This window comes from Podarcis vaucheri (genome assembly GCF_965113315.1).
Source record: "Podarcis vaucheri genome assembly, chromosome: 14".
NCBI classification, from domain to species: domain Eukaryota; kingdom Metazoa; phylum Chordata; class Lepidosauria; order Squamata; family Lacertidae; genus Podarcis; species Podarcis vaucheri.
This window is the reverse complement of record NC_138752.1, coordinates 50,157,720-50,181,895: the sequence shown is the minus strand read 5'-3', so window position 1 is coordinate 50,181,895 and position 24,176 is coordinate 50,157,720. Positions and strand designations below refer to the sequence as shown.

The window sequence follows — 24,176 nt, the reverse complement described above, 5'->3', positions numbered from 1 at the left end:
AAGATACCCTTTGTCATGACCAAAAAACAGTCCAGAGCAATATTTTGCCTTGGACATACATTTCTCTTTTCATTTTCAGAAGTATTTAGAATAAGCCAGTCTTCTTGATTAGAAATCAAACTATAATTATTAATAATGATTATTATGTTGTACATGGTGCCATAACCATAGACGACACTTTACAGAGTAGCATATGGGAGAGAAAGGTTCCTGCCCTAGGACACATAATTCCTGACCATCAGCCAGGGTGGTTGGGCTTTATGGGAGCTGGAATTCACAGCATTGGTGGGCAGCATGTTGCCTACCCCTGCTTCAAGGTAAGCCTTGAACCAGCAGATAACGCTCTCTATGCATGAAAAGAAAAAGGCTCCAACACCCTGTTAGATCTTCCATGCCTTGCCTTACATTCATCTCATTTACTGTTAAGAAACTCCTAGACTGTTATTTATTACCCATCTTAATGAAAGAACTACTGTCCTCCTTGCATTTTTCTCTTGCTATGTCTTTTGACATGATTTCATTTTTCTCCAAAACATTTAAAGAGGCATGATTCACCATGATCACATGGACACATTTCATCTTACTATACCACATTATCCCCAATAGCACCATTCTCATGTTAAATCTTTCATGTTGTTGGTCATTGTTACATCAATTATATATTTTGGCAAAGGCCTGCCCAGATGTATTTAACACTGCCTGCACCCGAAATAATTAATTTAGCTCAAGTCCAGAACAACTGTCCTGGTTTGTAGAACCTGTATTCATGTCCCGTCCCACCCTGAAATATGGCTTTGCCATTTCTACTGCACAGCAGTTAGGCTGTCTTGAATATACTGCACACTTCCAGCAAATACAATGCCCTTTTGCAACCCCTTGTTTTTTAAGGGAACTTACAGAATGATTCCAGTTACAGATAGGTAGCCGTGTTGGTCTGCCATAGTCAAAATAAATAAATTCCTTGCAGTAGCACCTTAAAGACCAACTAAGTTAGTTCTTGGTATGAGCTTTCGTGTGCATGCACACTTCTTCAGATACACTGAAACAGAAGTTGCCAGATCCTTCTATATAGTGAGAAGGTGGGGAGGGGTATTACTCAGCTATCTGCCAATCTCCCACCCTTCTGAGTAATACCCCTCCCCACCTTCTCACTATATAGAAGGATCTGGCAACTTCTGTTTCAGTGTATCTGAAGAAGTGTGCATGCACACGAAAGCTCATACCAAGAACTAACTTAGTCTTTAAGGTGCTACTGGAAGGAATTTATTTATTTTTACAGAATGATATAATTGTATAATTGGAATGGGCCCAATTCTAGTCCAACCCCCTGCAATGCGGGAATCTTAACTAAAGTGACTGTGACATAAGGCCATCCAACCTCCAATGAAGGCGTGTCTGCCACCTTCTGAGAAAGTCTATTACCATCAGAAAGTTTTTCCTAATGTTAAGTTGGAATCTCCTGTCTTGTAACTTGAATCCATTGGTTTGGGTCCCGCCCTTGAAGCAGGAGATAACAAGCTCCATGTGGCAACCCTTTAGATATTTGAAGATCATATCTCCTCTCAGTCTCCTCTTTTCTGGGCTAATCATACCCAGCCCCTTCAACCTTTCCTCATAAGGCCCTTGATCATCCAGTCCCTTGATCATCTTTCCAGTCCCTTGATCATCTTGGTTGCCCTCCTCTGCGCACATTCCAGCCTGTCAAAATCCTCCTTGTGGTGCTAAGAATTGGACACAGTATTCCAGTTGTGGTCTGACTAAGGAAGAATATAGTGATTTTCTCTTGATCTGGACACTGTACTTGTGTTGATGCAGCCTAGAATAGCATTAGCTTTTTCTGCTGCTGCATCACACTGTTGTCTCACATTAATTTTGTGGTCCAACAAGACTCCTAGATCTTTTTCACATTTACTACTTACAAGTCAGGCGTACCCCATCTTATATTCTTGCAGCTGATTATTCCTGCCTAAGTGTAGAACCTTACATTTGTCCCTACTGAAATTAATTTTGTTAGCTTGGGCCCAGTTCTCCAATCTATTAAGGTTATTTTTAATTCTGATTCTGTCTTCTGTGATATTAGCTACCCCTCCCAGTTTGGTGTCATCTGCAAATTTGATGAGCATCCCCTCACTTCCTTTATCCAAGTCATTTATAAAGACGTTGAACAACAGATCCAAGACAGAACCCTCCCATGTGGCACCCCACTTGTCCCTTTGTTCCAGGAGGATGAGGAACCATTAGTGAGCACTCTTTGGGTTTTGTCGGTCAACCAGCTACAAATCCACCTAACAGTAACCTCATCTAACCAACATTTTACCAGCTTCTCTGCAAGAATATCACAGGGGACTTGTGTCAAAAGCCTTATTGAAATCAAGATACACCACATCCACAGCATTAACCAATCCACCAAGCTTGTAACTTTATCAAAAAAAGAAATGAGTCTGGCATGACTTGTTTTTGAGACACCCATACTCGGTCTTCGCAATCACAGCATCCTTTTCTAAGTACTCACAGACTGACCATTTAATTCTACGTTCTAGGGTCTTTCCTGGTATAGAAAAGCTGACTGATCGGTAGTTACCTCAATCTTCTCCCCGCCCCCCTTTTGAAGATGGGTACAACTTCTAATCTCAGAGCCTCAATGTCTATAATTCAGTATAACTAGTTTGTCTGTTGCTCCGTGCAGTTCTGTTCCACTCTGTACACTGAAAAGCCTTTTAGAAGCACCCACATTCAAGCAGGCTGGATTCTGAAAGCTGGACTTCTTAGGCTAGACAATTCCGTGGGTGGTGTTTGTTGGTCCAAGATGGGTGAACAGAGAAAAAGGGCCCCCTTTCAAGTGACTTGTATCCCTTATGAATGTATGTTGGGAGGGGGATAAAAATGTACGGACTGAAGGATTATGTTGTATGATAACTTAGTTAATTTTGTTGATATAAGAGTCACTTGTAGAATAATACATTAACTTCTAGGTGATGCACTTCTTTATCAAGATCTCCCTTCACTCTCCCATTCAGTCTTCCATATTCATTACCCCTTTGTTGATCCTGGAAAAGTTTCTTTTTATAAAAGCTCTTGACCATGTTGCCTGTCCTGTTGTTCACTCCGCTGTCCATACATCAGCACACAACAACGACGTGCAATAGCAGCACAGGAGGAACATTAAGTAACTATGATTGTAGCTTTCAGCCCCAGCTGGAGAATATTTGTTCCTCAGGTTGTAAGAATAAATAAGCTTGCAAATCTTTTATTCCTTCAGGTTCTGTATGTTGGCAGATTTGTAGCTTTTTTCTTCAATGCTAATATTTTGGAAGGCAGAGGTCAGTGTGATCCATTTTCAGAGGGCCCAGATGAGACTTCAGCACGAGTCTCTGGTATTTCAAGAGGACTGTTACTAGCATGTGTCCTCCTGCAAACTTTTGTGAGATTAGTTATAACATTCAATAAGCCGATTCTGCATGGTTTATGAAGGCAAAGAATGATAACTAAACTAACACAGCTTTCGCTGAACAGCAGGATCTCTGCAATATTCATTGTCAGCTCATTTTGGGGTGTCCCTATTATCCTCTGTATCTTCAGGCTGGTCCTAGAGAGAATCATACTGTTGTAAAATAGACGACACACAAACATTGTTATTGTAATGACCAAAACAGTCAAATAAGGGTGAATATTGTATCTTGAGGGATGGCTTTCTGGCTGAACTTTTTTAACAAACATTAGAATAAAGCAGAGAAGCTTGGCCAAAGATGGAATGCAGAAGCCAAAGGTAAATTTAATAATCTCGTATTCAGGCCATGCAAATAAAGGATCTAATTGGCAGTCTGTTTCTTCATGGTAATTCTCCATGCCCAGCAGTGCCACCACTATTAGTGTAGCACAAAAGGCACATATCAGTGCAAATGCAACAGATACCATAGGGTTTTGATGTGCCTTACTAATTAAAGCATTTTGGGGTGGGTGCCTATAAAGAAAAAAGCTAAGCACCATGAGGACAAGAAGGTACTGAGAGCTGAAGTAATTCAAATTGAAAAAAAACGACAGCGTTCCACACTCAAAATAGGATACTTTGAGGTAGGCAGGCCTTGTGATGATGGTGAGCGATAAAAGGATCATTAACATGTTGCTGATGGTGTGAGCAAAAAGCATTATATCTAATTTCTCATTGGTGCGCTGCATATGGTTCTTGATGAGGATGCTTAAAATAACAATCCCAGCTAGTAGACCAGTTGGTACAAAGAGCGTAATATAGCAGTGCATAAATCTTGATATTACATGTTGTGAGAATATGATGTCTTCAAAACTTGTGAATGAATCTCGGCTCTGGCTTGGGTACTTCATCCAGGTCATATTATGGGAGACCATTCTTGTGAAGAACTTTGGTTGCTTGGTGTTTCTGCAAACTGGAAAACAAACAATCAAAGGACTTTAAATGTATAGTCAAAGCAGAAGAAAAGTGAGAAAGTACCACCGCATATCTTTGGATTTTTTAAATGTCAAAATGTGCTTACAGTGCACCCCAGCTGCAAACCGTAGAGCCATGTGCTTTGTCAGAAAGGAATGTAGAGTTGCTGTTGAGCCTGAGTACAATGTTACTTACTTAAGAGTAACTAGGGCAACCTAGCCAGATGGGTGGGGTATAAATAATGAAATTAGTAGTAGTAGTAGAATGGGGAGGTGGTCTTGAGACAGCTTCACAAACAATAGAAAATGATGTTTATAGCCTCTATGGGGGAGGGCTTAGTTATTATAATAACTAGAGACACAACCATAGTCCCAGTAAAAGGACAGGGTGCTCTATTGTCATCTGGTCACTACACTGGTATATCTTTGAATTCCACTATCACAAGTAGATTCAGTAGCAGTTCTACCCTCTTAGTGCACGTTGTGGCTATTGGGTTACTATGTTCACAGTGATTGTTTCAGAATAGTTGTGAAGACTACAAGACTGCAGCAATAGATTTTCAGCCGTAATATTATGACCTTTTAATTCCCCCAGTCTCATGGTGGAACTATTGGAGATTGGGGAAAATAATTGTTTTTTAAAAACTTCTTTTTAACACCTTTATCTGATTATACTCTTTTTCTAGCTTAGAACTGTGTGTATGTGTTTATAGCAGTTATAAATTCCTAAAGATAGGGTTTTTTAAGGTGAAGCTGACAGGGAATTAACTGTAATAGCTCAATCATGTGATGCCATCATGATTCTGTTACCATGAAAAGACATCACTTTCTCTTTTAAACAAATAATAGACTGTGTAAAAAGATACAATAGTTGTTTGCTCTGCAGAAAATGACTGCCATAAATATGGAATGTGTAATTTTATAGGCTACCTAAAAACACGATTTGTACGTTATCAAAAAGGTGATTTCCATATACTTTGTTGAAAGAAATCTGTTGCTAATATTATTCGGAGGTTTTTTAAAAAAGGATTGTGCTCCAATAGGATAAACATTTCATATTTTAAATTATGTAGAAACCTATATGGAGCTTTTGGAGTGTAATTATTAGTGCATTTTAAAATATAGCTTCTATTTCCCAAGCTTTGTGCTCGTATTAAAAGATGTTTTAGCATATCTGCAATTAAAAAATATAGCATGCTATGTTTACTATTTCATCTTCTGTTTCCTTTGTAACATAAGCATTTCAGTTTTCACATTAATCCCCAGATTTAATACTGTGGTTTCTTCAAATCATTCAGTAATATGCAAAGCTGATCCATTCAGGCAGAGTGTATATGTACAGTGAATTGCAGGGACACTGCAATGCCTTGGGTCTCTTATCAGAAGTTTCCATAGAGCCTCATCTAATAATGGAATAATGTTTCTCCCTAAGACTTTCTTCCATAGCTTATATGTTGTTAGTGCAGTTCTGTGAATGTTAGAATGCTGTGCTTTAAGCTACAGTGTAAGTTTAAGGCTTTAGTTGTATGCCACATTTAAGAGACTAAGAAGAGCCCTGCTACATTAGACCAAATACAGTGGTACCTTGGGTTAAGAACTTACCGTAATTTGTTCCAGAGGTCCGTTCTTAACCTAAAACTGTTCTTAACCTGAGGTACCACTTTACCTAATGGGCCTCTAGCTGCCGCCACACAATTTCTGTTCTCATCCTGAAGCAAAGTTCTTAACCCGAGGTACTATTTCTGGGTTAGTGGAGTCTGTAACCTGAAGCGTATGTAACCTGAAGCATATGTAACCCGTGGTACCACTGTATTCATCTAGTTTACCATCTTGCATCTTATGTCCCTTAGAGGCTTAGAAACAGGACATGAAAACAATAGTCCTTCCCCAAATCATGCCTCCAAACATGGATGTCAGCTTGGAACTAACGTCTTTTGAACTCAGTTGGACTTTCTTCTCAATAAACATGCACAGAATTATTCTGTGAGTATGTTAGACAGAGCTGAAATATTAGCTTATTCACACACGCACACCCTGACATCCAGCTAAAAATGGCACCCATGTTGACTTTCAAACAGTTGAGATCTACTATAAAAATACAGTATCAATAACAAATATTTCCAGTTGTTGGGATACGGGTATGTATGTGCAGAGTGGTGTAATAACATGGGCTTTTAGTTTATTTATTAGACTTCTACCCTGCCATTCCTTCCTCTCCCCTTGTTCTCACAATAGCCTTCTGCTGTACATTAGGCTAAGGAATTGTGATTTAGGTCCCTCAGTAAGGGCCATGCTAGACGTGAAGTAAGTAGGTCTTGTGTTGCTTTCCTTTCACTGTGAACAGCAAGATCGATTGATGATCTGATTCAAATAAAGACCATGTTAGGGGTGAATACCCCCTCCCCATAGTCCTGATTCAGCCCCCACCCCACCACTGGCTGTTAGTTAAGGGGGGGGAGGAAGAAGCCCTGCAATAAGAGCAAAGCTACCACAGAAAAAGCTATATATGTCTCCTGCCTTTCACCCAAAGACCTTGAAGCAGAATATTTGTTTTCCATTTCCTTCCTACAAATACCTTGTGAGGTAGAATTAGGCTGAGACAGTGACTGCCTTGGTTTTATAGCCAAGAAGGAATTTTGATCCCCAGTTTCCCCAATGCAAGGTTTTCAAGATTGAGAGAGCCATGGGATATAATGGTTAAAGTACTAGCCTTTGATGCTTGGGCTTTGACCAAGAAGACACAGGATCGAACGCCTGCTGTGCCACAAATCTCTCTTCATGAACTGAAGGCCAGATTTTTGTCATGTAATTTGGTCCTGAACAGTTATGACCCCTAGCTAGCAGGACCAGTGGTCGGGGATGATGGAAACTGTAGTCTCAAAACATCTGGAGGGCCGAGTTTGAGGAAGCCTGTTCTAGAGCATCACAGGCAGCATGGTTGCAGCATTGGCTGAATTATGCTAGATGAAATCAACAAAACCCTTTCCTGTACTGAGGCTTCAGCAATAAGTTTTGGGGGCAGCTTTTTCAATTAGGTATCTTTGCAGCAAGAACCCACAGCTTACAGCAGAAAGGTGGAGTTGGCTAAAATGAGGTAGCTTTGAAACTGGGATTTGGAGCACCTAGAGCATCAGATGCAAGAAAGGGAAGGTGAGCTGCACACAAAGGACATTAGACTAAATTGTTAAGTGGGAGGGAGGGATTTATCTGCTCCACTGGCAATAGCTAGCTAGCACTCAGCATGGATTTAAAAAAAAAATATGTAAAAGGGGTTAGTTCCTTTCCATTTTGCTACCAGAATGAACTCTGTTTCATTAATGTAAGTTGAAATGAAACTCACTTGTGGGTTAGAAGAAGAAGAAACAGATTGTTTGCTAACAGAAGAAAAGCATTTAGTGAGAGCAGCACATCCGCAAAAGCCTGAGCCACTAGGTTATTACAATAATTATACCATTTATAAGACACTGAAAGAGTGTTCAAAGCACATGACATATTATCTCAGTGACTCTTAAAAAGCAACTTTATTATTTAGGCCAGTATTAGTATCTGCAAGTGTTTGTGTTGAGCTTAGTATTAGTACTGTCAATGTCTACCTTTCTGCTTCCTGACTCACAAGCAAGCTGTCAGACAAAGTGGCATTTAATAAGCATATTTATTAGTGTTAATAAGAGTTGTGAATTTTTTTTAGGAAGACCTCAATTAATTTTTTTACAAACCCCAGAGTTTTCCAGTTGACTTGCCTATGAAGATCCAGGACAAAGCGCCGCCTTTCAGAAATCCCCGCCAGACATCAATTCCGCCTTTGAAATCCCAGTAATGTCCTGGAAAATGCAGATGTGGGGTAGCCCTGCTTGTGATAGAATGGTTCTAAGTTCTGATAGAATAATATAAGAGTAGTCTACAGCTTGAGTGTTGAAGAAATGCTTTCCATTTGTGAACTGACAGAGTACGTTCAACTAGAAAAATAGAATTGTAGAGTTGGAAGAGATCCTGAGGGTCATCTAGTCCAACTCTGCAATGCAGGAATCTCAGCTAATATTGAATGCATCTTTTGGATTTGAATTCTAAGGAACTCTTAGATTCCATGCATTTTGTGTTGCCTGAAAAACACTCAGCAGGCAACAAATGCATCAAATGTACATCACCACATAGTACATTCTTAGTAAAAACCTTATAATGGCATTGAGAATTCCATTTTGTAAAATAAAATGAAAAACATTTATAACTGGAAAGGGTACCTTTTCTGTTAGTGAAGAAAAAATTACATGGAGGTATATAGATTGTGAGGTTCTTTAATTTCCATTACTCTGGGAAAATAATTCTTACCACCACCTTTCTCTGATTACCTAGCATAACAGCAAATTTACTGCAGCAATTCTAGCAAGCTGCGTGGTTTGTGCATCCCTTCACGTTGTTTAGTGGCTTCTGCAGAATGAAGTGTCTTAGAATATCATCATTTCATGACAACAGCTGAAATTACAGTCAGAACGCATTAGGTTTAAAGCCATGGATTTCATACTTTTTTGCTTTAACGCAGTCCTTCTCATATTACCTTTTCTGCTGAGGATATTCTGCATATCTTCCATTAATGGGTGTTGCAGAGCATTCTGGGAAGTATTCTGAGGTGCGCAGTCAGTTTATCCAGGGCACTAACCTAGACATTGGGCCTCATAGTTACCACACGTGAAGGGAATGTCTGTCCTATAACAAACCCAACTTTCTTCTTTGGATGCTTGTTGCATGCAAGGGAAAGCATGTTGTAGTAGGCAAGCTTTTACGGGAGTCTCTCATATTACAGATTTTTCTCAGTGCAGAACCTCTCTTTTGCTTCCAAGGAACCCCCAGGGTTTATTTGGAACATAATTTGAACAAGGAAATAGCATTATTCCTAGCGTGCGCACACACACACACACACACACACACAAATTGTCCTGGCTTTTGGAATATAACTAGTTTGGAGCCTAACAGTTAAAGGTTTATTGTTCACTATGTTATGTTTTAATAGTTGGATTTTGTTGATGTTTTAGTTATTGTTGTACTGTATTTCTATTTTAATGGTGGTTGTTAGCTGCCCTGGGCAGGATATAAGACAAATGAATAAACACAATATTTTATTTTATTTTTTAAGTATTTTTTAAAAGTAATGAATGCAGTTCTTTTTTAGGATATGCATTTGGTTTCTTTTTTGAAAAAAATAGTAATCTGTATACTGTTCACTTCTGTTTCTCAACTTCTTTCTGATCTTTTCTTTCACTGATGATTCTTCCCCTTATTTGTTTCTGACTTTTTCTGACTCCTCCATTTTAAAGAAAGCCCTTCTCAGGCATTGTGCTGCTAGTATGTTAGGCTTTATTTGTTTTGGCAGTGAATACAAAAATGTTCTGGAATCCTGTTCTCAGGCTCAGACACACAGCTAATAAATTATCCTTGCCTCCAATAGATGGAGCCGAACCATTCCCCACAACACACAGGAGAGAACTACAGGAGGGCAAGTACTGCGAGGGAAATCTCTTGAGAAAGGCAGAACTTGAAATTATTTCCCCCTTGCATGCGTTTGCGTAAAACACTCAAGTCTGGGCATTTCAGTTTAATGAATTAAACTGACGACTTATTTGAAAGCTTCCAAGCTGCATTACTATGTTTAGGAATCGTTGTTTTAGAAACCAGATCTATTTTTGTATAGATGCTTAGCATATGACAGCCCTTCCCTGGTTTTTTTTCCCTACAGGAGAAAGAAGATGCTTTTTATACAAGCAAGCCTTGTGCGTAACTGGAGTGTTATTGCTATTTTAGCTGTTTAGTGTAAATGTGTTTATAATTCTTTGCAAAAGATGGACTAGGGATTCTGACATAAGTTAAATTCAGAGACAGGCTTTGTAGAGGCAGAGAAATTAAAAATGGAGTTACTTATACAGTTGATTACAGTGAGAATTTAACTGAAGGAATACAGTTTCTACAGAAACAAACAAATTGAAAAGAGATTTTTTTCCTTCTACACAGAGGAAGAATGTTAACAGTGTTGTGTTTAAAATCTGTTATGTGTGCAACTCTTGCTTTAGTCTTATTGTAAAACAGTAGAAGGCAACATTCCGGCTCAGTAGAAAGTTTTGATTCCTCCTCCCCACTTCCTTTTGTTTAAATAGTTGAGCATCTGGCTTCTTGCACATTTAAGAATTCTGTGACACTTTAATTATTTATAAAAGGATTCTAGCAGAACAGAAAAATCCTGGTCTCTTTTGTTTTCATAACATTTTTTTTAGATGTGGTACTTTGCTGCATTTTGTGCAGCTTTAAGCATATTACTGAAGCAAAGAGGTTGAAAGTACAGAGCTCTTTTCACATTGCTTTTGGTCCTTAGTGATGATGAAAACATTTTACATTTAAAACAAAGTAGGTTACTTACCCGTGAAACAAAATGCAGATGCAACAGGCTGATGCTGTCTTTATGATCAGATTGATGAGGAAAATAAGTTTTAATGCATACTTGGCTTCCCGTGCGTGGTGACGTGTTCAGTTCGAAAACTCAGACAACAAAAAACCACAGTTCTTCTGTAGGAAACAGGAACTTGGTTTCATGTAATTCAAACCATACACGTTGCAATTTTAGCCCGCGTATGGCTCCATCATGTGACTTTAAAGTTTGAGTTGACCTACACAGAGTGATGTTTGGGTACTCCAGAACAGAAAAGTAGTGTTTAGTCATATATTTCTGAGTCTTTGAGGCCATCCAGTGGCTTCTCAGTTATTTTAAATCATGAAGCCATTCTACCCCTATTCACTAATACTGGAAGTATGTTTTCACATGTCCAGATGTTTAGCATTTTCAAAATGCTGCACAAGTAAATATCAAATAAAAATATTTTATACAAGTAGGACCTGCGCCAAAATATTATCTTATGGAGTGCTTCCTGTCCAGGATTCCAGCCAGTCCATTCCATTCACCCCTCCTCTCCCCTGATCTCCCTCCCACTAACAGTCAGTCAGCTTTCCATGCCCACTGAACGTGCTCAGTGATTTGGCTGTTGTGAAAGTTCATTTCCCATTTTTTGAAATATATTTTTATGCTCCTTGCAACCTCCAAGTTCTCTGGCCTGCTGATAGTTCCCTCTTACGCATAAGCAGTGTTGATTAGGCTGCATACGGACTAGAAGAAGTGAGATTGCTAGAAGTATAAATGGTAATGATTAAAACACTCACACCCTTACCTCCCCCCCCCCTTCCAGAAGCTGATGCTGAATACTTCGCCTAGAATCAAAAGTTTGGAAATAAAGATTCCTACCTTCTTGCTGGGTTTGGAGGCATAATTGTGGTGTGTCCATGAAATAGCTTGTCCAAAATACCCTATGCATTAAGAGATTATATTTAAGACATGGTTTCCCAAACTTGGGTCTCCCAAGCTATTTTTGGACTACAACTGGAAACCCAAGTTTGAGAAACCTTGGTTGAAGAGATAGTCAATTTAATCTGCTCACTACTAACCCGTAGTGTGCAAGATGGCTGAATACAATTGTAATTATTGATAATTCTAAACATTTTAATTTACACAGTGCTGTAATTTTCATGCACATTTCCCTCTGACAGTTACTGTTGCTATTCGAAATTGAATGAGGAAGAAAAAGTGGGCATTCTTTTCAAATGTGGTTTCTCTTGAACATTTATTTTTATAGTCTCAATTTGATTCAGTTGAGCAATCATAGGATACGGTCATATGAGCTCAATAAGAAAGTAAACTTTATTTGGATAGCACACAAGGGGCTGTTTTAGTATGAGTTTTTTGTTGTTTTTTTAGTGGTTGGTCAACTGATTTAGGGCTAACTTTCTGCAGTTCTAGGAGGTTGCAGTCTTTATTAAAGCGAGCAGTCAGCAAATTTAAGAGTTTAAATCATTTGCGACTTGGGTGCATAATCATTATGAGAAGCCTGTAGCAAACAGACAAGTGTTTGAAATATAAAGACTTCCTAGTTAAGAAGGAGCTTATGCATCAGCTGACAGCCCTTACACCCCTTCTGACAATGAGGTGGCTGAAAACAAAAATCACACTCTCAAAGAAATGATGTGTGCTCAATTACAGACACACAGTTGTCTGATGCATTATTGGAGAAAGCCTTAACAATGGTTAATTACACTCAGAACTAGCTGTTCACAATTGCAACTCAAACAACACCATTTGGGCTTTTCATGGTATGAAACCTAAGCGTGGGTGTAGCCAGGAATTTTGTTAGGGGGGACAGGACTTTTGTTAGGGGAGCAGAACCAATGTGATTTGTCAGTGAGTATTTCTATTGTTTTACTTGATATGGGGGTGGGCAGCTGCCCGCCTGGCGCCCCCCCCCCCCCAGGCTACACCCATGAACCTAGCCTGGGTCATTTGAGAGTGTTTGGTTGCACAGCATGGGTGCACATCCTGGCTGAAATGCACACCAAGATGAGTCCCAGGGGGAAACAGGGTGTATTCCTCAGTTATGACAACAAATAATAATAATAACCATCCTGCCCATCTGGCTGGGTTTCCCCAGCCACTCTGGGCAGCTCCCAACAGAAGAAGAAGAAGAAGAAGAAGAAGAAGAAGAAGAAGAAGAAGTGGTGATAAAACATCAAACATTAAAAACTTCCCTAAACATGGCTGCCTTCAGATCAAATCAAATCAAAGGTTACTGGGTCTGGTTGCCTAAGCAAATAAAGATGCTTGTCAATAAGAGTGTCAGCTTTCAGGAGCAGAAACGTGAAAATTGTAGAATAATTTTCAAGGTTTTTCTCCTTGTGAGCAGCGGTGTAGCTAACCACTCATGTGCTCGGTGCAGTGCGTGCTTCCTGCAGCCGGGGGCGGGGCGAGCTGCGTGGAGCCTCTGGCCACCTCCCCCTCAGCTGTAGGGCAGCTGAGGGAGAGGCGGTAGGCAGGTGCAAGCCCCACGCTGCCCTTTCAGGCAGCATGGAGCCTGCAGGCGCCCAAGCCATCACGTCACTCCCAGGAAAGACGCGTGACTCGGGCACACTGCAGGCCCTGCGGTGTGCTGCCCGTTGCCAGCCGTGCTTTGTTACGTTTCTTGACTGAACTAAAAAGTTTAGTGAGCCCATTCTTTTCTTTAAAAAAAGAAAATAACCACTCATATTTTTGTCACCTGCCTCAGTGATGACACCTGGGGCAGCCCACACCCACCACACCCCCTCCCCCCACCACTGCTTGTGAGTGATGATGCACAGACAAGTGCCTCTCCCCCTCCCCTGCTCTGATACTCTCTGGACTATTCCTCTGGAGCCGCACATACTCCACTGATCACACTGGTCAAGGCATGCTATCATAATGCTATAACTGGTGGCTGCCTTGTGCCTCGTTCAAGCTGAGCAAGTTGCTGGAGCTTTGTGCAAGTGATGCAAAAAAGTTTTGCAAAACCCTAGGAGCCAGTGAATTTTCTGGGAGCCAGGCTAGAAGCAGAGAGAAATGGAGACCTGAGCATGCCAATGAGAAAAGGGATCCTGGTCTCACTAGTGCATTTTGCTCTGCTCCTCCACCCCCTACCCCGACTTTCAGATAAGGTCAAGCAGGGAAGTGCTAGACCAGACATAGGCAACCTTGGCCCTCCAGATGTTTTGGGACTACAACCCCCATGATCCCTAACTAACAGGACCAGTGGTCAGGGATGATGGGAATTGTAGTCCCAAAACATCTGGAGGGCCGAGGTTGCCTATACCTGTGCTAGACCTCAAGCTTAGCAGTGTTAAAGTGGTAACCTAGGTGCTCCCAAGTAAGGAAGGCTGGTACTATGGCTCCGTAGATAGCTCTGCATTTTGTTGTTAAAGCCTGTGTTAATGTGCTTCTTATATCAAACATAATGTCCCAGCAGAATGGTCTCTGCTATTGTAATTAAAGGTGTCTTTGAAGCAGGCAGTGTAGTGTGGAACAGACTTGTTTAGTGGGTTCTGTACCTCGATTTCCGCTGAGGTTTCAGCAAGGATTAGGAGCATAATGTGAATTCAAGACCTCTTGAGTAAAGGGGACAGGGCGTGGCGTCTGCTAAAGGCACAACTGTGGTATAACTGGTTGAACCCTTTGGCCTAATTGTAACTGATAAGACTTATGCAAGTCATTATATGTGTTCCTGCTGCATATGTAGAGTATATGGATGCCATTTATTTAGCTGAATTATAGATAATCAACCTGAGGCACTAAGAGGGACGTGGTCTGTGGCGCTGCAGGACTGGAGCAGAAATGTAGATCTACTACAGTATTAATAGGCATTATTATTTTCTTACTATTTAAATTATTATTTACTGCAGGACTTCTGTTTCATTAATTTCCATACAGCAAGCACATATAAAAATATATGTATACAGTGTACAAAATATTGTGTTATCACTTGCAAAAGAAGTGTGTATGTTAATGTTTCAGCTTCTGTGCATGTTTATGTTATTGTTTGCTTACATTATCTGTTTTGTTACTACTTAACTGAAAACCTCAAAAACAAATTAAAAAAAACTTTTTAAAATGTAACAAAAATAAAATACACAGAGGAAACAAGTTTGTCAGGTATTAAAAATAGTAAATCTCAAGTAGAATAGCATTATCTTAAACTTAAGCAGTGTATATAGGTGTATATATAGTTTCTCCCTTAAATTAGTGCTCCTCAGAGTATTCATTTTGATACAATTCTAGATTGAAGGTAATTGATGAGAGAATGTTGCTTTGCATTCTATAGTTAACCACAGGGTGGCGCTTCTGAAGGAACAACAATAAGCTTGGTATTTCTAAGGATGAGCTGCTCATAAAATCAATTGTAGAGATAGAAGGGATCCTGAGGGTCATCAGCTCCAACCTCCTGCAATGCAGGAATCTCATACATGACAGATGGCCATCCAACCTCTGCTTAAAAACCTCCAAGGGAAGAGAGTCCACTGCCTCTTCTAGGAGTCTGTCCCACTATCAAATAGCTTTCACCGTCAGAAAGCTTTCTCATAACTTGAAACCATTGGTTTGAGTCCTAGCCTGTGAAGCAGGAGAAAGCAGGCATTCTCCATCCTCCATGTGACAGCCCTTAAATATTTGAAGATGGCTATCATATCTCCTCCCAGTCTCCTCTTTACTATGCTAAACATACCCAGTTCCCTGAACAGCTTGTCAGTATCCTTGACATGAGCACCAAGACATGAAAATTGTGATTTCAGCCATCAGCAAGGCAGGGAAGTATTGTTTGTGAGGTCATTTCCCTCCCTGGCACCTGAGGCTGCAGCCTGAAATGAGTGGGGAGATCCTGTGTGTGCTTATGTCACTTACTTGGTTCAGGCAACCATGGTTTATATTATATTTATATTATCATGAACAAGTGGCAGTGATACTTGGTCTCACATGCTCCCTTTTTGTGCAAGGGGAGAAGAGTGAATAATCCCACTTCCATTTTTTTACTAAAACACAGTTCTTCCAACACATTCCAACTTGTAGAACTGTGGTTCTGCAGTGATTCCTGAAGGACATTCAGCTATTTGGGGTGGCTCCTCCCTCTGACTTTAGCAAGCAGTGCACAAAGTTTTGACCACCTTGTCTTGGAGAGGAACCATCTCACACCCTCCAAACTGGTCCCTGCCTTAAATTGTGAGTGGTTGGGTCCACGGCTGCTTTCCCTCTTTCTGATCTCTCTTTCTCCTTCATGGATCTTTTATTCACTCTGTTGATCTTCAGCCTTTCCTCCCTCCCCTTCCTCTCCCCCATTTCCTAGTATAGGGCAGAGCACCCAGCACATGACGAACAAGAAGGCTGCAGAACCAGCAACGCAACGAGGGAGCCATGTTTTTTTTTAGTGGTTTGCATCTTCTCCATACAAGGAGAGGCCAACTGTGCTTAGAGACAGCCCACAGTAGTCATAGTGGATTGTATTTTCCTCCCACTCAGATGCAGAGGGGGAGTAATGCTTGGTACTGAGTAAAGGAGGCTGTAACTTGCTATCCAATCCCTTCCCACATCTGCCTTTGGGTCAGCCAGGACCTTCTCACCACATGATGACTAGCAGAAAAGCTACAGTGCCCTCCAAGCAGAGCCACTTGGAAGAGTGCAAGCAATCTTCCCATTCCCAGCACTCATTTTTGGTAGAGCCTAAAAGCAGGCCACTTAGCACTTTCTATTATGGGAGCAGGGTGGGGAGGAATTCTTCAAGTTTCTCAAGTGAGGCTGGTGGTCAGGGAAGTGAAAGCGGTAGAGTCCTCACAAACAGCAGGCCCTTGTACCCCCACAAGAAGAAGAAACCCCCCTCAAATAGCTACAAAAAGCTGGGCATAAGAAGAAGAGGCATGTTAAGTTAAGAGATGCGAGAGCCCAGAAAAGGGGGACACCTCATTTTCCCAAAGCCTTTTTTTTGTTTTGTTTCCCCTGCAAAAAATTGAAAAATCCAATTATTGTTATTTGGGGGATTATTAAATACTTTCTTTTAGAATGATGAACAAAATGTTGAAGACGAAGTGCTCATATATTTACTTGCCCAAAATAATTTCTAATACTGTGTAACTGGAAGACTTTTATGCAAGAATGTTGGTAGTTAATGTTTTATTGTTGGGACCCATAGGTATTTTAGGAGAAATTGGCACAGTTTTCCTTCTCTTAACTTTGGACCCCTTTAAATAAATAAGTAAATAAAGGAATAACAGCAGGAGCCTTGATGGGTCCCTTGTGTCGTTGGCATTACCTTGAGGGTATTGTGTTTTGGTGCCAGGCGATTGGGATGATGTGGTGATGATGAGTTAACAATCTGATTGCTGGGTTCTTCAGCAGCTGAAGCTTCTTGACATTTTTAAAAGACAGCCCCTTATAAAGCACATTATAGTAATTATACAATCCTAGCTTTTATTAGAAGCTGAATGACTGCAAACTTAATTTAGTGAAAATACTTCTCCTCTTGTCTGCCTTCAGTATATTGTAGAGTGACTGGTTTGGTGTAAGAATTTAAATCCAGGTATGTCTCGGGATACAATGGAGGAGTGCGTCTTTGAGGGTGAAGTCAAGCTGTTGTAGAGACTGATACAGGAGAGACATGTTTTGTTGCAGTTGGGACAGATGAAGATGATATAAGATAGATGAAGAATTGAAACAGAGAATTGTAGAGTTGGAAGGGATCATGAGGGTCATCAGGCCCAATCCACTGCAATGCAGGAACCTTTTTGCCCAGTCTGGGGCTCGAACCCATGACCTTGAGATTAAGTGTCTCCTGCTTTACCAACTGAAGATATAAAAACTTTGGGAAAAGATGACACAAGTTGAGGCGGGGATGGATTTTTATTAGTTTATTGATTTGACATAAATCTCTCCCCATTTAGAGGAGATCTACAAATCATAAACCATTTTCAAAAATACTAATCTTTACTCTGAGAAAAATAATACTGTTAATAATGGCACTGTTGTGCTGACTTTCAGAACACATATAAATCATATACAGTACTCTTTAATGATCTAGAGAAGTTTATTTTTAAATGATGATAAATTTGTATCTTAGGAAATAATTTAATAAATTCTTTAAAATGTTCTTTTTACATCAGTAGATTGCTTCTCTCTGCATATATACAGTAATATTCATTGTAATGTCAGTTTGGCTCATATATACAAAGTAACTGGAAACCTTCAGGCATTGAAATGGAAAGGCCCCACATTTTATAAGTAGAAAGTTAATATGCTTTAAGAAAGAACCTAATTCAATTTTAATTCTTTAGAATTCTTTATCTTCACTGCTTTATATTTCCCCTTAGACTCATAGCTTTTTATTGGCATAAAGGTGGCAGACCTGTTGTCTTCTTAGTTATTTATGTGAAAGCTTATCTGAAAATCACATGTGATGCAAAGTTTATGGAAGTGTGTTTGCAATTCCTGTTCGGCATTGTAGAGGTAAAAATAGCACAGGGTGGTTTTGTGGAACATTATCTGGAAAGCAGCTAAAAGATCAGGTAATTTACATGTGTTACACACACACACACAAACACACAATCTTTAACCAGTTTAAGAGAGAAAACACAGAACTGGGAAATAACCACAAATGAAAAATTTGCAAACATTTTGAACAAAAGTGGTTCAAAATGTAGAACAATCTTCATATTAATGACTTACAGAGTTGATTGCATAAAAAGTAACCTTTCCATATATCTAACATGCTGCCCTTTTCGATTTTCAAAGTACTGTTGCTTTTCTAGAACATTGCACCGTATCGTAACTCAATTGAATTTGAGCTTACTTCCAAGTAAAAAGCATGCCTGAAGTGCAGGAGGCAGGAGATTCTGTTGACTACGCAAAGGCAGATAGTCAGGCCCTTGATATTTATATTGGGCCTGATCAATCCAGGGGCTTCATGGTGTCTGCCAATCACAGGGACTGATGCTGGGGTTCAAGCTTATATCTAAAACGAAATATCCAGTGAGCTGAAATGAAAGTCCCAGACATATTGTTGAATAAAGCTCATGAAACTAACTTCTGAAAAAGCATTATTTCAAATCCATTGTGATGTCTTAAGTGTTACAGAGCAGACCAACAAAAAGAAAAAGAAAAAGTAAACAAACCTTCCTAATGCATTACAGTGGTACCTTGGTTCTCAAATGCCTTGGTTCCCAAACACCAGAAATCCGGCAGTAAGTGTTCGGTTTTTGAAAGTTTTTCAGAAGCCAAACGTCTGATGCGGTTGTCGGCTATTGTTTCCAGGGTGCCTGCACCAATCAGAAGCTGCACCTTGGTTTTCAAACATTCGGAAGTCAAATAGACTTCCAGAACAGATTAAGTTTGGCGCTTTTGTTTTTGCTATTTTGCGTTTTTGTTTTTGAGGCTTTTTCAGTTAATTTGTTTTCATGACTCTGTGGAACCCAGTTCAGCTACTCATTGATTGATAGTGCAACTACGGAAATGGATAAAAGCCCCCCATCCAAACAATGACTATTATCAGTGCAGGAAAGAAAAAAAATTAATTTTAATTTTTATCATCTACAATACTGTCTTATTTATTTTATAGTACAGTAAATTGATTATTGCTTTCATTTTATGGATCATTGGTCTCATTAGATAGTAAAATTCATGTTAAATTGATGTTTTAGGGGTTGTTTTTAAAAGTCTGGGACGGATTAATCTGTTTAGCAGGACTTTCTATAGGAAAGCACACCTTGGTTTTGAAACAGACTTCTGGAACGGATGAAGTTTGAGAACCAAGGTACCACTGTACATATGCCTCGTTTTGTGGATAAATTTACATTTTCTGAAGCAGAGAATTTTGTGAGTGGCAAAAGAAATTACTGATATTCTGTCTTCTGCAATTTAAGAATGTTTGTGGAATTTACAAAGGAGATTATTCCAGTACCAGTTCACTATGCTTAGATTCGTTTTTAGAACACACCTGGCAATATTAATAGACCAGATGTATTTGGTTAAATATTTCTCTACTGAGAAGGAGTCTCTACTTTGATAGGAACAGATTTGACAATATAAGGGTTATAGCCTTCTGGGCAGTTTCAGTGCTTAAAATAATAAAAGGCCATTGTGATTTTATAATGCCTACGCAGGACTGAAACACCAAGTAGATACTGTAAATCAGAACATCAGGTCCTGAAGTCATGCAATTTCAGCTTTGTTTTGTTTAGCTCTTTTTACAACTTGTGTAGCACAAAAAAGCTGAATATAACCTAAGTGAATCTGATTTTTTGATAGCCCAGTCTAAAGACCTAAACTAAGAATTGTGAAATATCCTGTATTTTAATCCACTCAGTTCCAAGAACCACTGTCTTAGAGATCCCTTCCAGTACTACCTTGACAAATGATGCTGTGTGGCAGCAAGAGAAGAGAGCAATCACCCCAGATGTCTTGCTCACTCATTTATGCAGTGGAAATAAGATGCTATTTTAAGTTCTTGCCAAAACTATCTTATTAGTGCATATGAGGGCCAAATGGGGCTAAATGTCCAATTCTGATGTAGAATTGGTATGCTTTCAATTACTGAACCTATGGGGTTTAACTGGAGCTGCAGTAGGAAGTAAATAGAGTTTTGTATTAGTGGAGAAGATACCAGGGGAAACCTTGCATCTCTGGTACTGATAATAATATTTTGGTGTTAAACATACTTGGACCTGCAGTGAAATTAAGACTCTGAATATGAAATACTGAAGGACAAGTCACTTATGAGACTAAACATGTGAAAAATTCAGAATCATGTACTCTGTGTCAAGGGGATTTGGAGAGCATTGGGGGGAATATACTGTGATGGTATAAATAGTGTGAAAACGTAGTGTGCCATTAACTTACATTTATGTGATCCTGCTGGATAGTCCTTTATGTGGACAAAGTGCAACAGAGTGAAGTTATATTAAAGAGAGTTTGAAGAAAATACACGTAACGGAAATATGTATTCAATAAATGAATGTAACTATATTTAAAAAGTAACTTAGGATGTTTCTTTGAAAAAATATGTCTTACTAATAGAATCAGAATCAGGCTGTGAAGAACAGAATGTAGCTGTATTAAAGTGTGGATACGAGCAAAAATATTTATGTGCATGATTATCCATCTCTACAGCCTGATTTCTCCATGTAGTGCACTCTGTGTGTTCATGAAGCAAAACAAGTTTTTTCTTAGGCAAAAATGAGCAGCCATTTGCATATATCTGAGGTGTTTCTACAAACCCACTAAGATTTCCAGTTTCATCCTTCCACCTGCAATGCCCCATACTGCACTGAATGGTGTTCTGGATGGTCTTTGACCTTTTCAGATGCTATGTCTGGAGACAACTGGAACTGTAGCAGGGGTGGCCTGGGATGTATTGCCGCTTGAGGTAAAATAAAATCCACTGCCTGAGACTGCCACCTCACCTCATGGGTGGGCCCTGAGCAGCAGTGCATGTGTGCACAGGATTTCTTATGTGGCCCTTCAGAGCCTAACCTTTGCCTGCTCTTTTCACTGACTTGCAATATGTGACAAGAATGGAAGAAAAGCAGCACCATCTAAGGAGGAATTGGGCCAAATCAGCTAGAAAACTAGGGCTAGAATGATCAGAATCCTGCTCCTGATGTATTTCATAGGCTGCATATTCACACAAGTTGCTGTTCTGTGGCACAAGTGAATTAGAGTTCCCTCTCTTTCATTTAATAACGAAAAGATAACAAACACTTGTAAACCTTTAAAGTTACTCCTTTCCATTACAGAAGTAATACTTTTAAAACCACAATTATTTAGCCCCTAAAATATTGTAGTTAATTCGCATGAATATTTGGAGACCATAACAATTAGATACACACTGTTTAACCCATGTGCTTTTTAATTTTTTCATATTAAATTTGTCCTTCATTTTATTAGGTAAAGCAATATTTTTGTTTTTCTTACTTTTTCTAAAAGTGGCTACTTCTGACTGATTGAAATGTTTTTGTGATACAAAGTAAGAAAAAACATATAAATGCTTCTTTTGATGCATTGCTAAATGTAGGAAAACATGAATAATTAAAGATACATTAAAACAAATATTAATTTGCAAATAATCTGTTTTAGAATTGCAAATAGACCCTCCTTTTACAATACAATTTTGCAAAATAAGCAAGAAAATATAATTAAATACTAAAGTAATTTTATCCTTGATACTTCATTGTTTAGAGTGCTACACAGTTGGACCAGTATGATCATTAGTGGAGAGTATCTCAATGAAAAGGTACTCTCCTCATCTTGAAATAAAACCACTTTGTAGAATTAAAAATCATGTTATTTTATATGGAACATAAAAAATACCATATTTGTTTAGCTCTAGAAGATTACAAAGTGCTAGGTGTTCAGTCAAAGCTTTTTGGCCCTCTAGTGATTTTCTCCAGGCAGAATTCTCAGAACAAAGCTCATATAGTGTAACTGAATCAGTGCATTGAAATCTCAGAAATCAAAGGGTAACCTGCAGATGGAATCTGAACAATTTTCTAACCGTCTTCATTACCTGTATAGTTTAAAACTGAGAGCTCCTGATTTACAGTGTAAACCCCCTTTCCTGTCATCCTTGCTAGGTGACCTGCACAAAAGAGAAACTTGGAGAATAAGAGAATAAGCTTTCCAAACTAGGTTCTGGTCCACTGGCATTCATTCATACCTACGTTATAACTTGCTGAACAACCGTGCGTTCATGAGAGCATCCTTGATTTCCACAGTGCAGTTTTTTAAGCAGCCTTCGCAATTTGATTGGAAAGTTTTTGTTGATGTATCGGTAAAGTAGAGGCATGACAAAACTGCTTGAAAAAGCCAAGAATTTTGACAGTCCCTTGGTAAAATGTAATACTCTAGTGTAATTTTCATCCGTGACTTTTCCTTGCATACTAGTTAATGTGTTTACTAGAAGAGTTACATAATAAGGTGTCCATAATGTGAACTGTGCACAAACAGTAGCAATCAAAAGCCTGTGTACTGATGGATCTAATCTTCCAGTGTCTTGGTCCAGCGGTGTTGCCTCTTTGCGTATTCGCAGAATTAGCACAAGCGCATACAGCACAGCAATGGCTGGTACGACGTATCCAATAAAAACCATGATGGCATCTGCTGCTTCTTTGTTCTGCATTTTGGAACATTCTATTATTTTAGTGGAGACATGGTTGCAGACATAAAACAGAAGAGATGAAAAGCTGGTAAGCATAGCTCCTCCCCAGATAAATCCACATACATGTTTTGTGTTGTATACACTTGACATGTAAGTTCTTGGCAAAGCGCGTTCAATGTAGTAGTCCAGACTGAGCAGTGTGGTAGAATACATGATAACCAGAGATGATACATTGAACAAGATAAGCAAGGTAATGTAGACTTCATTGTTGAAACTCCAGATGGCCCATTTTGTACTGGCAGGTCCTAGAAGGTACATTGGTGCAATAGCATTGATGATGAGGCCAGCAATTGCAATATTGACAAAGTAAACATCTGGCATGGTCATAGTTGCTTTGTTGTATAGGTTGACTAGCACCAGTAGGGCATTATAACACAGGCCAATGGGGAAACAGATGATGAGGTAGAGTAATGAAAAAATGGAAAGTACAAGGTGGAAATCATGGCAAAGATGCTGGTCCTCTATGCTTTTGGTACCATTGAAAGATTCGCAGTTCCACATAGTGACCTTAACGTGTATGTCTTCTCGGCTGGTCACCAGCTTTCCTAAACGGGGGGAAAAGACAGTATATATATTTCTTTTTTTAAAAAAATAAATGAAAACAATTCAGCATTTTATTTCATCTAGATATAGTGCTATTTTTCTAGAAAAGAGGTACGGAATTCACCATGAACATCTCACTGGTTCTGTTATAATGGCAATGGTGCCTACCTGAGAGGTGCTGCAAATGAGTTCCGGATGAAAAAAAGCCCTGTCTAATTACCTACACATTATAGAAGTTTAAAATATCATTTAGAGTACAGTGGTACCTTGGGTTACTTCACTTCAGGTTACATACACTTCAGGGTACAGACTCCGCTAACCCAGAAATAGTACCTCGGGTTAAGAACTTTGCTTCAGGATGAGAACAGAAATTCTGCTACGGAGGCAGCAGGAGGCCCCATTAGCTAAAGTGGTACTTCAGGTTAAGAACAGTTTCAGGTTAAGAACAGACCTCTGGAACGAATTAAGTACTTAACCCGAGGTAAAAAGGTAAAGGTACCCCTGCCTGTACGGGCCAGTCTTGACAGACTCTAGGGTTGTGCACTCATCTCACTCTATAGGCCGGGGCCAGCACTGTCTGGAGACACTTCCGGGTCACGTGGCCAGCGAGACGAAGCTGCTCTGGCGAACCGGCACCAGCGCAGCACACGGAAACGCCGTTTACCTTTC

General features: G+C 39.6%; 2 protein-coding genes across 8 annotated transcripts in view; one reads left to right on the top strand and one right to left on the bottom strand.

Moving 5' to 3' along the window:
- Positions 1-24,176, top strand: part of CHLSN (cholesin) — a 140,110-nt gene that overhangs the window by 27,751 nt on the left and 88,183 nt on the right. The window lies entirely within an intron of this gene.
- GPR146 (G protein-coupled receptor 146) overlaps positions 17,650-24,176 on the bottom strand; it is a 50,284-nt gene continuing 43,757 nt past the window's right edge. For 5 of the 6 annotated variants that reach the window (XM_082199886.1, XM_082199887.1, XM_082199888.1 and 2 more), the window contains one exon: positions 17,650-23,509. In XM_082199886.1, coding sequence (XP_082056012.1) covers positions 22,464-23,465 — 1,002 coding nt within the window. In that variant the 5' untranslated portion in view covers positions 23,466-23,509 and the 3' untranslated portion in view covers positions 17,650-22,463. The remainder of the gene's footprint in view (positions 23,510-24,176) is intronic. The other variant, XR_014213671.1, reaches the window with a different exon arrangement.